Here is a 16,227-nt window from a genome sequence, read left to right as displayed (position 1 = left end):
ATAACCTTAAATGAATAACAGTGCATTACTAGTTAGAAGATTGATGGTTTGCATCCTGACTCCAAGTCGTGGATTATAAGTAGCACAAAGTGAGGGTAGTTTTGGCAGCCATTTGACATAAAGAATGTCAGATTAAGAACAGGAGTATTGTATATACTCACGTATAAGCTGGGTCTTGAAACCTGAAAAATCAATCATAAAATCAGACCCCGACTTATATGCATGTTCAAAAATGCGACACTTACATTTTTTTTTTAAACATCATCTTGCCTCCTCCAATCTCGAATCAGTTTCTCAAATGCATCAAATTTTGTTGCAGCAGTGCAGTTACCAATTTCTGTCACTACTTCGACGTTTAATTTAAAACCAGCTTCATATTTTCTTCTGATCGAACGCTCCATTGTAGATAAGGGATGCCCTTATGATAAAGGTGTATGAGGGTGTGAGGTACAAATAACACAAATCAGTGCAAATGTTGCTTCGGAATAGTTCAGGTATTACCGTGTGGTCACATAGGAACAATACATAGAAAAAAAAAGGCCATGTGCTCCGTGGTTACTCTCTCAGTTGGTTGTTAGCATATCATAATCTCTTGAACCAATAGCGTGAATTTTCCGCATTCGACTTATACGACTGACATTATAAAATACCAGAAATGTTATGGTAAAATCAAGTCCTGACTTATCCGCGAGTATATACACTGTATATAAGTTATACGTATACCATGGACATCTCAGCTGCACCATGCCACATTTTGAAAATTCACAGAGATTTAATAAAATTAATGAAGTTATTTCAAAGCAGATTGCCACAGTGGCTTTAACCCACGATTCCCATATGCCCAACCCAACACACCCACTAGACTAATCAAGATTACTTGGCAGGGTGCCCACTAATTTCAGTGGCAGGGAAAACTGTACTGAACTTATATGTGTGTCTCCTATTGTAAATTGCTTTGGATAAAAAAATCAGCAAAATTTAGAATAGTAATAAGTACATATTTCTATGTCACTAAATTAAATGAACGAAAGCTGCAGATCACAAACTAAAAAGCCACAGCAGATTTTTCCAGATTTTGATGTGTGTTCATCCTGCCATACATCCAACATTACCAACTTTTTCACATTAGTAGTCCAATCCAGGGGTTTTCTGCAACTGTGCACTTGTTTATTAAAAATTTTATAATGCCTCTGTTTTGTTATTATTGTATCTTTAGACAAGGTCTTTATCGAAGATGTTGTAAGAGATCCGGATGCAATATGGTTGTGCTCCAGCTGTAAATAATGTGTTTAACCAAACAGACTGAGTTGCTCGCTAATGGTCAGACATGAGTTGAAGACAGGATCTGAACTGAGAACTTTTAAGGCTTACAGTTGAATGCCTTAGGTCAGCGGTTTTCAAAACTTTTTGCACCCGGGACCCTTATTATATTCCGGGCCTAGCTCGTGGACCGAATAAGTAAAATTTTATAACATAAAATGCAATCAAAATAATGGCCATACAGTACCTTCTTTACTGTCACGATTACTACTATAACAGACAATCATAAATGAACAAGTAATGCAGAATACATTTTCATTACGCCTATGTGCATGCAATAATTATGGAACAAAGTCATTTTTAAGAAATTATTAGGCTACCATTGGTTTTGGTTAACACTAATGTCAGTGGGAAGGATGTGCTTGCTTTGATTTGCACAAACTGTCAATTCTCGGTGCTACTTTTGATAAGCTCACACGCAAGTCACTTTCAACGGCCAGTCTGGATCTGTACTTGCTCTTTATATTCGTAAATGCTGAAAATGCTGTTTCACACAAATTTGTTGTCGCAAACGGTAACGAAATCTTGACTGCCTTGTCAAATATCAAGGGATACTCAGAAGCCACACTCAACCAAAAAGATGGCACTGATTGCTGCTTGAACTTATTTTGTAAGCTGTGATTGCATGACAATTCAGCTAACTCCTTCTGCTTGCGCCCAGCGAGGTCAGTCAATTCAACATCAAGGGAAAATTAGCAATGTTATCATTCAAGAAGTATTCATCAAAATGGTCAGCCAGCGACTGCAAATGCTGCTCGATATCGCAAATTATGAGATCGGCGTTGATCAATGAATTGTTGCAGATGTAATCATCCAAGATTGGAAACATGTCTAAAACCTTTTTGTTAATTCTGGTTTTCCGGGTCACATGTTTTGAGCCTGCAGCAAATGAACATCATTTTGGACCAAATTTTTTAAGTGCCTTTCAGACAACCTTTGTGTCACAATCCCTCCTAACCCATTAACAGCTGTGTTTTGGGTTCTTCCAGATGGGTTTAAAGTGGAGAATGACAAACAAACTGTGACTGCATTCACTACACTATTGGCACGCAGACTTATTTTGCAAAACTGGAAGAATCCTAACTCTCCTCTTAAGTCAGTGGGAAACCGATCATTTATACTATTTGAAATTGAAAAAAATCTAATTCTCAATTATAGGATTGATACAGAATTTTTTCAAAACCTGGCAGGATCTAATCAATAATATTTTAGAATAAGCTCTTAAAGCACTGAGGAAGCAATTCTTTCCGCATTTCTTTTTCTTCTCCATTCATCTCTATTGCCCTTTTAAACAAATCAATTTAGGTATGTTTACAAGCTTTACGTTTTACTCTGTTGACCATGCTCTCTTTCTTAGGGATGGGGTTTAAGTTGTTTTCATTCTTTTTTTGTAAAAATTGATGTATTTGTATGGAATGATTACAATAAAATTAAAAAAAAAATTCTGGTTTTCCATATACTGAGCTTCTTCTTAAATGCTGCAATCTTGTCATGACTTCTTAAAATATTTAAATCTCTTCCCTGAATCATTTAGTAAGTTGAATATTCCGGACAGATGGGCAAGTTTGCCTAGCCAAATGTTATCAGCCATGACTGAAGCTAGGTCAGCATTACATTCCTTCAGAAATACCAGTAGTTCTTCTCGAAGTTCAAATACACGCCGCACTTTTTTGCCTCGTGATAGCTATCATACTTCTGTATAGAGCAAAAGATTTGAATGCTCAGCCTCCAACTCTTCACAAAGAATTGCAAATGTGCAAGCATATACTGATCTGGTTTTAATCAAATTTACAACTTTGATGCAACCAGACAAGACTTTAGATAGTGATTGTGTCATGTTCTTCGCTGCCAGTGATTGCCAATGAATCATACATTGTGTCGCTGTGATGTTAGGTGCTTCTTTCTTCACACGTGCCACAACTCCAGAATGCTTCCCAGTCATGGATGCTGCACCGCCCGTGCAAATGCCTATGCACCGACCCTATGACAGACCTGACTGTGAAAGGAAATTGTTGAGCACTTTAAAAAACCTCTGCGCCAGTTGTTCTGCAAGGCATTGGTTAACCTAAAAACAAATCTATCATTTCCCCTTCCCAACAGTATCGCACAAAGGCCAGTAGTTGTGTCTAGTTGGCAACGTTGGCGCTCTCATACAGTTGTATTGCATAATAACCTTCTTTCAATCTGTCAGTTAGTTGCGCCTTTATATCATCTGCCATGTCTTCTATCCTTGTTCCAATTGTGTTGTCAGACAATGGAGTTCCTTTCAGTTTTGCAGCGCATTCTTTGTCTAGAACTGTATGCAGAAGGAAGAATTAAATCTTCAGCAATCGTGAGTTTTCTTAGCACAAGCCACTCTCAATGCCACCAAATAGGATGCTTTCAGCAATTTTTTTCGTTTGGTATCAATGACGACTTGAAAAATGTCTGCTTTGATATATTCTTCCTTCTTTCTTTGGGAAAAATATTTCCGGTTTGCCAGCTAAATTGGGATAGTTCTTTGTTAAATGCCTTTTCAATTTGGCTGGTTTCAAAGCTTAATTTGACAAAATTTTGTTACAAATCAGACACTGCGGTCTATCTGAAATTGAAGCACATTCGACAAAACCAAATTTAACAATCCTCGTCATATTTTCTTAACTTTGGTGTTGGCTTTCTCTTGCATTTTGCCTTCAACTTCTGATTCTGAATCGTCAAAACTGACGTCTGCTTCGTGTAACGGCAACTCTGTTTTCTTACGCTTCAAAAACGTATCCATTCCCTACCTACGGCAAACAACAAAATAATTATTTACTTAGGAACCACAGCGAACTTGAACAAAATGGGCCACTTACGCCAGTAAACCGAGTATATTATAGTATTACCATATTATTAAAACGCTCTGGCCATACGTTTTAATTTTGACAATAGACTAGAATGCATCTTATTGAAATTTGACGTCACCCTAGCATGCATAGAATAATTAAAACCAGCATCACTAACATTAAAATACTAAATGGTCTGACTCTGACCGAAAAGGCTCATAGGATATCGAAGTGTATCGAAAGTAACGGCGATAATTAACGAGATGCTGCATTATTATGGAACTATGCAGTGTTAATTAATGGATATTTCACAACGCCCTCGCAGACCCCCACCATATCCTTCGCGGATCCCCTTCGGTCCACGGACCACAGTTTGAAAACCGCTGCCTTAGACTCAACCGCACAATTCACAGGAGGAGGAGGAGAAGTGTGACATGTATTGGATGTGTAGTATACTAGAGATGTTGCAAATCTGATAATACAGTTTCCTTTATTCATTTTTTTTTATTTAGTTTCTTATCTGTCTGTGTTTAGAGAGAAAACATAGGACCGCATGATGTCAGCTAGAGTCACTGCATGTCTCCAGAAAACCAAACCGTATCAGCTACAATATGTGCACATCTCAGTGGTATTGCAAACTGGTTGAAGGAACACTATCTTCAGTTCAACCTGGCAGAGATGGACCTTCTTGTTCTCCCTGCTCATCTGTTTACTCAGTGGCCAATCTCTGTTCAGCTTGGCTCATTATCATTAACAACCAGCAAGTCTGTGCGCACCCTTGTGGTGGTAATCTATAACGAGGCTTTTTTCATTGACTATGTTGCAGCAGTTTTTCTGCTTTGCAGGTTCACGCTGTACAACATCTGAAAGATCATACTGTATGTGCCAGAGTAAATAGCACAACTCCTGGTCAAGGCTTTCGTGTCTGGACTACTGGCTTAAGTACTGATGTGTTTCCAACCTGCTGCAGATGTTTGAAAATGTAATGGCATTTCTGGTGTTTCACCAGCCGAGGAGTGCACATCTCTCTTCTCTTCAGATCACTATATTGGCTTCCTGTAGTAGTTCAGATCCGTAATGCTCACCTACATAGTAGTCAGCGGGTGCGCACTTAAGGAGACAAGTGTCCTAAGCTCATTCTCAGCCCCTTGCTGATGAAGAGTGTCTGGTCAATCAGGGCTCTTCATGTGTAGCTTGTAGCTGGTGGAAAAAGCTGCCCACCTCCATCTGAAATTCTGCCACTCTCAAAGTGTTTAAGAAGGCAGTGTGGTGCAGTGGTTTTGGACTTCAAACCCTGAGGTTGTGGGTTCAAATCCTGCCTCTGACACTGTGAGACACTGACCAAGTCACTAAACCCTCCAGCGCTCCAATTGGAAAAACAAAAGAAACGTAACCAATTGTATCTCAAATGTTGCAAGTCATTTTGGATAAAGGTGTCAGCCAAATAAATAAATGTAAATGTAAGAAGCATTTGAAATCTCTGCTTAGTGACTTTTTTGCCTAACTTATAATGACTTTGATAGGTTCTTGTTATTAAAGAAAGATTGGTTAATCTTGCATGGTTTTGTTTTGTTTAAAGCTCATTACTTGTGCTGGTCAATTTTGAAACTTGTTCTGTAACACTTGTTCCCAAACAGTTCTTCAGACTGATCTTTTACTCAGTTATGTTGACCTCACTTTGGATTCAAGCTTTGGCTAAGCAAATAAATGTTTATGAAGTGTCTTCTCTTGCCATGTCACTCATTTTTACCTGCCAGTTGTCTGGTATCAAGTAACCAAATCATTTTTTATTTCTAATTATGTTTCAGGAGGCCTTGAAGTTACTTTTCACCATCAGTCTGCACATCGTGAACAGGCTAGCAATGATGACAGTGATAAGGTAGGTGCTGTGGTGTGTTGCTTCAAATGCAATTGTAACACTAATATTTTGTTTTCATTTTTCCTTTTTATTTTAGTTACTTGTAATTAGAGTATTTTTAACAGACATGCAGTTTGAACTTACAAGTTGGGCAAATGCAGGTGTTCAGTAATGTGACTGAACACCTAAAGCATCTAAATAAATTACATTAATAGGACGTTAGTGCACCAAACTGTCACAAATCACATCTATGCAGATTCTGCAAATGTCTATAACTATATTGGAGAAATGAGGCACTATTCTATTGAAATTTGGTGGCAGTGGTTTGACTAGCCACTCCGATATCTCCAATAAGTGCTCAGCTGAGTTAATAACTGGTTATTAGGAGGATCATTGCAATGAATTTCAGAGTAGTTACCATCTAAGAGAGAGTATCTGAGATGGCCAGTTAACCATCTGGGCCATTTGTTTTTTTTTTATTGCCGTTCTACATCATTTCATTGCAATATGGATTAAAAAAAAACAAAACTATTTCATACAATGAATTGAATCACACAGAATTGCTTTGCATTTACTTGCATTAAAATGGATTTCTGACGCAATCTGTGAACCTATATCATTCCAAGAATACGCACCCTTCATCATATCAGAGCCATCAAAGCCATTGAGAGGTGGGGAACAAGAAATCTGTGTAATATAAACTTGTTTTGGTGTATGATTTTGTATGTAAATTGGATCTTGCACTGAAAAATGTTTGCTATTTCAATATTTCATATAAATTCGTCAAAATGTGGCAAGAAAATCACGCTTTGTATGATATTTTTTCTGAGAGTAGCAGCTGCAGATTACTGGAATCACTACATGTTTGTACTTTAAATAAAGAAACATAGATTCTGGAATTTTCTTTTTTGTATCACTTAAAATTGGTGCAAGAAAAATGTTATTTCTTTCTGTAACTCAGTGTCAAATTGCATGGGTACTATAAAGTAAAATTGCACAGGATTATTCAAACTGTGAGGTCAGAAAATTACAAAATTGCATACTGCATGTCTGCTTCCGATCAGCTAGCAATACAAGAAAGTCATTAAAGTGTTACATCTCCTGATTTAACATGTGAAAGAATTGCATAGTATACATCCGCCCTTAAGACGATGGAAATTACAGCTGCCGATGGAACTTACTGTGTGGTTGCATGTGCCGCTGTATCAATTGGTCACTCATACACATGAAAACACCAAATGATTGAAAATGGTGACAAAAACCATGCTGTACTGCGTTGGTAACAGCTATTAATTCGTCATCTACTTTCTTCAAATGTGTAAAACAAAAATTGCTACTTGACAATTGATTGAAATTCTGTTGAAGATAAAAATGTGTTGGGTTTTATGCGCTTGTTCATATCTGTGGAATTGCTGTAAAGTGAGACTCTCATAACCAAAGGCCCGCCTGTATATCACTTGGCAGATATGACACAGGATTTGACTGATTATTGGTATTGGCCCAGAACATTTGCTTATCACTGCATTCTAAGTTGAAGTCTAGTGATCCAAGGTTGGTAGTCTATGTTCTGTTGCTTCTTGCTACTGACTCTAAACTGGATCAGGTGGTTTGAGAAAGTTATAAGATTCTTTCCTCCATTAAACCCAAAAGCAACTGGACCATCAATTGCACCTTTGTTGTTCAGGTTTAGATAGATAGATAGATAGATAGATACTTTATTAATCCCAAGGGGAAATTCACACCCAAAGGGAAATTCACATACAGTTTATGATGAAAGAGCATTTTTTAAATGAAATATAGGGTTAAAGAAAATTACACACCATATATTAAAATTATCAATAGCTGCAATTTCATGCATTGGTATCTTTTCCAGGTTAATTTCCTGTTTTGTTTCCAGTGTTGCTGGGATAGAGTTCATCCCTCTATGACCCTAATAAATAGGATATGAGAATCTTAGCTTATGTACAATTTTGGATTTGAAAAATCAATGAATGGTTGGGTAAATTAATAGGCAACATACTAGTGGGACCAGTATATCTATAACTCTCCTTTGAAACATAAAATTATTTTCATTGCTTAGAAAGGGTAATGTAAGTTGTTGTGCAGACATATGTTAGGCTCTACAGAAAATGTCTTTACAATGATAACTGGACCTGCATAATCTTTGTGAACCTTAAAGCAAAAATGTAGCATTACAGTGTCATACTTGGAAACGCATAGTTACAAGCTGAAGGTTTCACACAATAATAAGTTTGTCTAAACTCAAAGTAAATGGAAGAATAATTAAATCAGTATAAACAGAGGCTTCCAAATACAGCATTGTGTAGAGCAGGTGCAGAACTTAAACAAAAAACTTATAGCCAGCCTGTGGTGTGAGAGCAGAGCTTATCTAAGTATAGCGCATGCAGGCTCATGTCACACAAAATAAATATACCCAAAGTGTGCAGCAAGTCATTTTAATACATTAAAGATTCAGGTTGCACACACCTTTCTAGAATTTGACAGTCCTCCAAAATGAAATTAATAGCAGATTACACAATATTCCACACTGGTGAGTGTACCGTTTTTAAATTTTGCTGTTAAATGAACACTCATACATTTATGTTTACTTTTAGGAGACATATTTAACTTGGTGTTTTACTTTACAAACAGATTCAGGATTTACTAAAGCGAGTCAGTCCAATGCACAGCACTGGCTGCAGATTCCTGTTGTTACAGGGTTTCAGCTGTTTAATTTTCAGAGGTACTGCGATAGGCACTCACCCCTTCCCCTCAAACCTAATTTAGATTAAGCTGTTTTCAGAATGTATTTTTAGTTTAGGTACATTTAAAACAACCAGTGTTGACCAAAGTGCTGTACATTAGAATAAATGAAAGTGAAAATAACTGTTCTAAGACGAGATAAAGTTAAACCAAAAACATAGTAGAAATATTAAAGGAACCAATTCTAATTAAAATCCAAAGAGAAATAGATACAATATAATCAAACTGGATTTAAATATGGTCACAGTTGTAGCAGACTTGACATATGCGGGTAGATTGTTCCAAAGCCTAGGAGCGGCTGTTGTAAAAGTATGCACACCTTTAAGTTTAAGGCAAGCTCTTAGCACTACTAAGAGTGTATGATCAGATGACCTAAGATGGTATGTAAAGGTGTAAAAGGTCGGAGCGATATTAAGACGCTAACCCATTTAGGCACTTAAAAATTAACAGTAGTTCCTTACAAGTCAACACTATAACAGACCAGAAGTAAATGAAGGGAGGCTAAGAAAGGAGAAGTATGGTAATTCACACGTGTCTGGGAATAGTCTAGCTGCACCGTTTTATTTCAGTTGTAGCAGATTGCTGGGTAACTCCTATGTATATAGCCCATTTGTGAAGTAGTTAAAGCACGAAACACATATTCAAAATTAGCAACAGGAAAAAAAGGGCTTGATCTTAGCTAACACTCATAGTTGAGGAATAAACAGGCTTCAACTACAGAATGGTTTAACCACAGAAAACATTTATCCAACTTGAGGTTACTATGTTATATTGCATCTTTTTGAATTCAGGTACAGTGTGCGGTATCATAAAACAGGGATGGAAAAAAAGAGAGAGAACCTGAATGCAGAGTGCTTTTAATGCATCTCTCCTTAAAACTGTTCTTGTTTGGTGGCACAAATTACATCCAAGCACTGCATTAATGTGGCAGATGAGTAAACTTGTCCATGTCTAAAAGTGAGAGCTCAGGTGGCATAGTGACATATGTTCCGCTGGTAAATCAGGCTGTTTAGAAAGAGCAAGTGTAAGCCAGGCCAAGCACAGAAGAGACTCGAAAAAACCTCCATGAATGTGGCATCTCCTAGATTAGTCTGCTGTAGAGTGTTTCACTTGCATGTTTGTAGGCAGTAGAAAGGTCAAATTTGTCCAACTTTTAGTTTGATGTTTGCCATGTAGGTTTTTAGCCGTTACTGGCCTGGGAAACTGGCATCTAGACAGTTATTTAAATTTATTTCATTATATTCAATATCCTTAGGGACTTTACCATGATGATTATTCACACCATACTGAATCAATTAACAGGTCTGTACTTACCATTTAGAAGGAAAGTTGCTGAACCCCATTTGTAACAGAGATTGCATTTCTCCACGAACAAGGAACTCCCAGTAATTTTAAATCATTACATTACACTGATGAAGTCTTTCTGTCACCATTAGTGACTAGTTGGCTGGTGAGGATCCTGGATCAAGCAGCCTTTGTCCGATAACAACATTAAGTTCACATTTCTGGATTTCCAATTTCAACATGACATTCTGAAATCATGAGATTATGAAAGCAAAGGGTGTGAGGAAGGGGTGCTGATCCAAAACAGAACTTGTTTACTCACACTTGCTGTCACACAAAGGACAATTTGGAAGTGCCACTTAACCTAACCAGCATAGCATGTCTTTGGGGATGTGAGAGGTAAATAAATTCAAGTATCTAGAGGAAAATATAAACAAACAAACAAACTGAAGCAAATCTACAATGACTGAAAACTCAAATTCAATATTGTGTCTATTTTTGCAATTATTTTCCACATATTTTCCATGTTTACTGCCAGTGAGGTTCCTTCATTTTGGATCATGCTCTTGTTGTACTCTCAGTGATGCCAAATATTAATAATGCATTTTATAATATTAGCATTGGGGGCTCAGTGTAGGTCAGAATGAATTTCAAATTTAAAATTCTGTCTTAGATTTTTACTTTTGCCAATGTGATATAATATAATGGTAAATTGCTGAGTGTTCTTAGTGGTGCTGTTGAAACTGTTTCATGTGTATGCTGCTGTCATATCCAGAAGGGAGGGCTAAGTCATGGTATCGCCATTCATTGTTGCTCCACTACTCCATGGCATAAGTCCCTGTTAAACCAAGTAATTGATGGGAGCAGGTTTGGCTGCAGTTACAATCTATCTATATATATATATATATATATATATATATATATATATATATATATATATATATATATATATATATATATATATTATATATATATTATATATATAATTCACTAAGGCAAGACAACCATGGAAAGCACGCTGGAAGGGGCGTGGATTCACTAAGCTACCGACAAGTGAGACACCTATGGCGCACGCAGGAAGGAGCCACGCCCACCAACTCCAAGACCATTGGATACGACGACGACTCACAGAGCCACGCCCACCAACTGGGACGCGATGACACGGAAAAACCGGCATCATTTATATTCGTTTGTCGTAGAGGTCACATGCAGCCCTGACCCACGTTGACTGTTCATAGAGGCATGTTTCTCACGGAGGTGAATTGCCATATGCGGCGTGTAAAACTGTTTGCGAGGGGTATCCCATGGGATCCTTAAAACATTCCTTTACAACTGAGGTTAAAACACAATGAAGTGAGCAGTCTTTAAAAAACGAGTTTTCGGTTACGACGCATGACCGCGTGCATTATAGCAAACTGTTTTATACCCTACATACAGCAATTCGCATCCGCGACAAACATGCGTCTTCTTAGATACTCCTGCACTTTGTACACACCCCCCTCCCACCGTGGTTGGGTGTCTTGGTGGATTATATATAGAAAGGCAGCCAAAACCGCACAGAGCAATGAAAAGTCTACGTGAGTCACAGGTGCATCTGGACTGTACAAAGACTCGAGTGACGAGTTGGAGGTAGGCACATGAGCAGGCAGTGTATACTGAACGAGAAACCAGCAGACTAGCATGACGGAGGGAGCGGAGTGGATGTCCTTCTCCTCTCCTCCCATTCCACCCTGAGTGCCGCACGGACGATTGTGTGTTGGTTCATTCCATGCATTGGTTAAAACCCAATGAAGGAAGCAGTCTTTAAAAACCAATAAGCCCAGTGCCTCTGTTTCATTACCGTCTTACCTGCTTCACCAATGCAGGCCCCGCAACAGGCGATCCGGCGGTGTCATTACCATGACCCGCCAGGCAGCCAACCGGGTAACCAAAGTCTTTGGGTTCAGGGGGGAGTATGGTTACAAAGCTGAAACTTAAAGGAATTGACGGAAGGGCACCACCAGGTGTGGAGCCTTTTGCTTCATTTGACTCAACACAGGAAACCTCACCCGGCCCGGACACGGACAGGATTGACAGATTGATAGCTCTTTCTCGATTCTGTGGGTGGTGGAGCGATTTGGCTTGTTATTTCCAAAAACGAACGAGACTCATGCCTTCTAAATAGTTACACGACCCAACAGCGGTCGGCGTCCAAATTCTCAGAGGGACAAGTGGCTTTCAGCCACGTGAGATTGAGCATTAACAGGTCTGTGATGCACTTGTATGTCCGGTACTGCACGCGCTACACTGAATGGATCAAGCGTGTGTCTACCGGCGTGGGTAAGCCGTTGAACCCCATTCGTGATGGAGACCGTGGCTTCCAATTGTTCCCCACGAACGAGAAATTCCCAGTACGTGCAGGTCATACGCTCACACTGATTACGTCCCTGCCCTTTGTAAAGCCCCCCATGGTCAGGTGACTTGGTGGATTATATATAAAAAAGCAGCCGGAACCGCAAAGAACAATGAAAAATCAACGTGGAAACCGACTGAGGCGGTGTTTGGAAAATTAATAGTCAACATGACTCACAGGTGCGTGTGGACTGTACACAGACGAAAGTGACTCAGGTAGGGAGTTGGGGACGGGCACATAAGCGGGCAGTGTGTACTGAACGAGCCCCATTCAACCCCATCCTTCGCTTTCGAAGGAGAAAGCGACGGCGCTCCTCCGGTTTTCAGTCACGGACAATTGTATGTTGGTTTGTAGCGTGCATTGTTGCAATGTTACTTTTCTTGGTGGTTTATTAAATTACGGATTTTTCAAATGTTTATTTTTTCCTCTGTGCTTAAAAATCATTTAAAAAGCGGCCTGATTATGCGGCGTATGCTACGCCGCGGGTTGGCTAGTATATCTAAAAAACTGTTAAAAATATTCTAATGAAATACAAATGTGCATTGACCATAGTCAGTTGGTTAAATGAAAAAGAAGAATGTACTAGAAAACTATGGCTATCAGTCATACTCTTCAGATGTATAATAAAGATTCACTATACTGTTCTGTGCCACAGCACATTAAAATGAGACATTTACATTGTAGCAAGGTGAAACCATTTGATTTGCCTTTTTATTCTAGAGATTGCTTTCTTTTTAAATGTTTTTAATCTAGTCTGCTTTTGACAGTCTAAAGTGTTCTTTACACCCATTATTGATTTTCATTTGTCTTTTGTTTGCAGTCTTGTTTTCTGTTTTTGTCATATCACTTTTGGAGTGAATACTGCTTTGCTCAATTCTTAAGACTGCCCTGAAAATAATTTAAATTAAAATGTAATGCTACATATCATGACAAATACCAGCACACAAATTAGCAGTCATGCTACTCAAGTGTCATATGGTTTTAGTTGTGTTGGTTTATTGCTATATGTCGCAAACATAGTTAGTTAGATTATTCAGTTCAGTAAAGCAATTAGTAGTTTCCACGACATAATTCACAACAGAAATTCCATTATAAATGCCTCAGGATGGTTGTTGAATAAATATACATTATTCACCAGTCTGTTGGGCTTGGCTTTGATGCTTCTGTCAGGCAAGATTCAGGAGTGGAGCACAGGCTCATGTGTGGTAGCTCAGTCCTTGGAGCTTGACAAACCAGAGTCCAAAAGTAACCAGCCATCTCTGCCAGAAGGATCCGTGAGGAAATAATACACCAGCTGTTAAGCCAATTATCAAATGAGGTGTCTGATAAGAGGCATACAGAGTCAAACATGTGGTGCAGCTTGGGCTATTCACAGGAGGACTAGTGCATATTCATTCACTGCAGTATACAGAGCTGGCTTTCCCCCACTTCTAAAGTATCCTATCTCTCTCTCTATCTATCTATCTTTATCATGCAACAACACAATGGTGGATTTCTCTCATTCTGTTCAAATTTTAATACCATATGGTAAACTTGGTTAGTGAGTGAAGCATGCAGCTAATGATGTTGTAAAAAACAAAAGTGATGAACTATTTGAAGTTAGTACATTTTGTCTATATATAGACACATACAGATATATATATATATAGAGAGAGATATATAGATATATAGATAGATATAGATAGATATAGATAGATATAGATATAGATAGGCTGTGCAAATATGATAATTAAATCCCTGCCATTTTCCTGTGGTCAGTCATAGCTGGTAATGTATGAATGATCTACTTGTGATCTGTATGTATATACTGTATTTATGTGTGTGTATATATCTTTTATATAATACACTACCATGGCTGCTCATTTGTCTGTCCAGGATATTAAATCGCCTGTAGCTCGCAAACAATTTGACCTATTGACCTGATATTTGGTACACATATACTACATGACGTCTGAATTGCTGTTTTTTTAAACTTATTGGGCTGGATAACTTCCAAGAAGAACTGCCATTCAAATACATCTTTTCGTTATGTAATGATACTTATGGATTTCAGGATTGACTATTGTCTTTCCCTTCACTGATTAACAATTTATACATATTTTTCTGTTTATCACAAATATTTAGATGGGAGCAATTGGAAAAAGCATGAATAATTCAGATCTATAAAAGCCCAACTATTCACCCTTCATTCATTCCATATATAAAGTAACAAACATAAGTACTATTTATTTCATAATGGTGTATAATATTTCCATACTTCATATTTGTACTTGAAGGAACCCTGTACAGGGTTTGTTGCTGACTTGTGCTCCATGTTACCCAGAGAGGCTCTGCCCACCATGACCTTGAATAAGATCAGTTAGGTTCAATGGATGTTTCCACTGAAAAGCAAAATCTGCGTGCAAGTATTTTATGAATAAATATACAATCATTCCTTCTACAACTCCAGTCCTCCTCCTATACCCCAAAAGGTTATAGGCAGGGTTAATTGGCAGTTCTTCTTGGCCTGGTAAGTGGGCCGGCCCTGTGATAAGCTGACATTGTATCCATAGTTGGTTAAGTGACATTAAGAATTTAATCCCAAGGGGACATGGTTATTTTTTTGTTACGAGTAATTGATGTTGGCATAAACAAATGTACTGACTTACATGATTTTAAAATGACTTTGAAAAGTGGGTTTATGTATTAAATAGTTGTATGGTTATTTACGGTATTATTGCTGTATTTGCAAATCCATGAAAATGCTGAGAGCCTTTAGTCAATGAAGAGCACTGTTTAGCAAGAAATTAAATTAAATGAGATAAATGGGCAGATTTTTCATTTTAGCAGTTGTGCCAAGAGATATGCTGTGATACTTTAGATCTGAGCTTTACTATACATCATCACACACTTTATGAACTTTGAGCAAGCAGATTTTCTAGACAAAAATCATACATTTCCTTGACAGTTATATTTCAAAGCAATTAATTAGTTGTCTGTCTTAGTAGATTTTGATGCTATTGTAGATTTTAGACATATTTCTGTTAAAAATTATTCCAACTTAATATATTATTGCTTGCTAGATATCAATTAATTTAAAAAAAAAAACAGTTTTGAATTTTTGATTGGCACTAAAACAGAAAAATTGAGAAAGAACACCTTGCTTAAATTGGAGGAGCGCATTTTGAAAGCCTGATTACCTGCAACAGAAAAACTGTAGCTACAGCAAGCCTCACCCAAGGACGGAACTTGAGAACCACTGATTTACTTGATAGAGTAAACAAGCTTAAACATGATCTCCTGAATGATTTTAAATGAGAGCTCGCCATGCAGTTGATCAAAGTAAAAGTAATTATTACACTGTTTTGTCATATGGTCTGTCAAAAGGGAACTTTGCATCTGAAGGCGTATTTATAGTTTGCTAGCCTATATCCAGTTTCATATGCAGATCCGCTTAGTGGAAGGAAGAAATCAAGTAGTATTTAATGGGTACAGAAATGTTACAATATAACTGGTGTTTATATCGAACTGAAGCAAATTAGCCAACTGACAGGAAAAATCCAGAAAGCCAGTTACCACGCCGGTGTTGTTCATCCAATCATATCCTACTGCAGAAGCGTCCTACTGTTATCGCGATTTGCGGGACCTAAGGAAGGGGCGTGTCAAGTCGGTGTTGGCTGCACGTGGGTTTTTCAACTCGTGGGTTGGTAAGAAGTATTTCAAGCTTCAGAGAAGAGGGGAGCAGTTCGTTTAGAGAGAAGAGTTTTGAAAACTATCCACTGTAAACGTGAGTTAAATAGCATAGCGCAGACAAACGTTTAAGCTGC

The 16,227-nt window shown here is 38.0% G+C and overlaps 1 protein-coding gene across 2 annotated transcripts in view; it reads left to right on the top strand.

The window, feature by feature from the left end:
• The window catches only part of LOC120532363 (E3 ubiquitin-protein ligase RNF38-like), a 236,923-nt gene that overhangs the window by 125,047 nt on the left and 95,649 nt on the right, over positions 1–16,227 (top strand). For both annotated transcript variants that reach the window (XM_039758287.1, XM_039758286.1), the window contains one exon: positions 5,933–6,003. In XM_039758287.1, the coding sequence (XP_039614221.1) occupies positions 5,933–6,003 (71 nt within the window). The remainder of the gene's footprint in view (positions 1–5,932; positions 6,004–16,227) is intronic.

This window comes from Polypterus senegalus, chromosome 7 (genome assembly GCF_016835505.1).
Source record: "Polypterus senegalus isolate Bchr_013 chromosome 7, ASM1683550v1, whole genome shotgun sequence".
Classification (NCBI taxonomy): Eukaryota; Metazoa; Chordata; class Cladistia; order Polypteriformes; family Polypteridae; genus Polypterus; species Polypterus senegalus.
The sequence above is the reverse complement of the archived record's forward strand: the minus strand, read 5'-3'. Positions and strand labels throughout refer to the sequence as shown.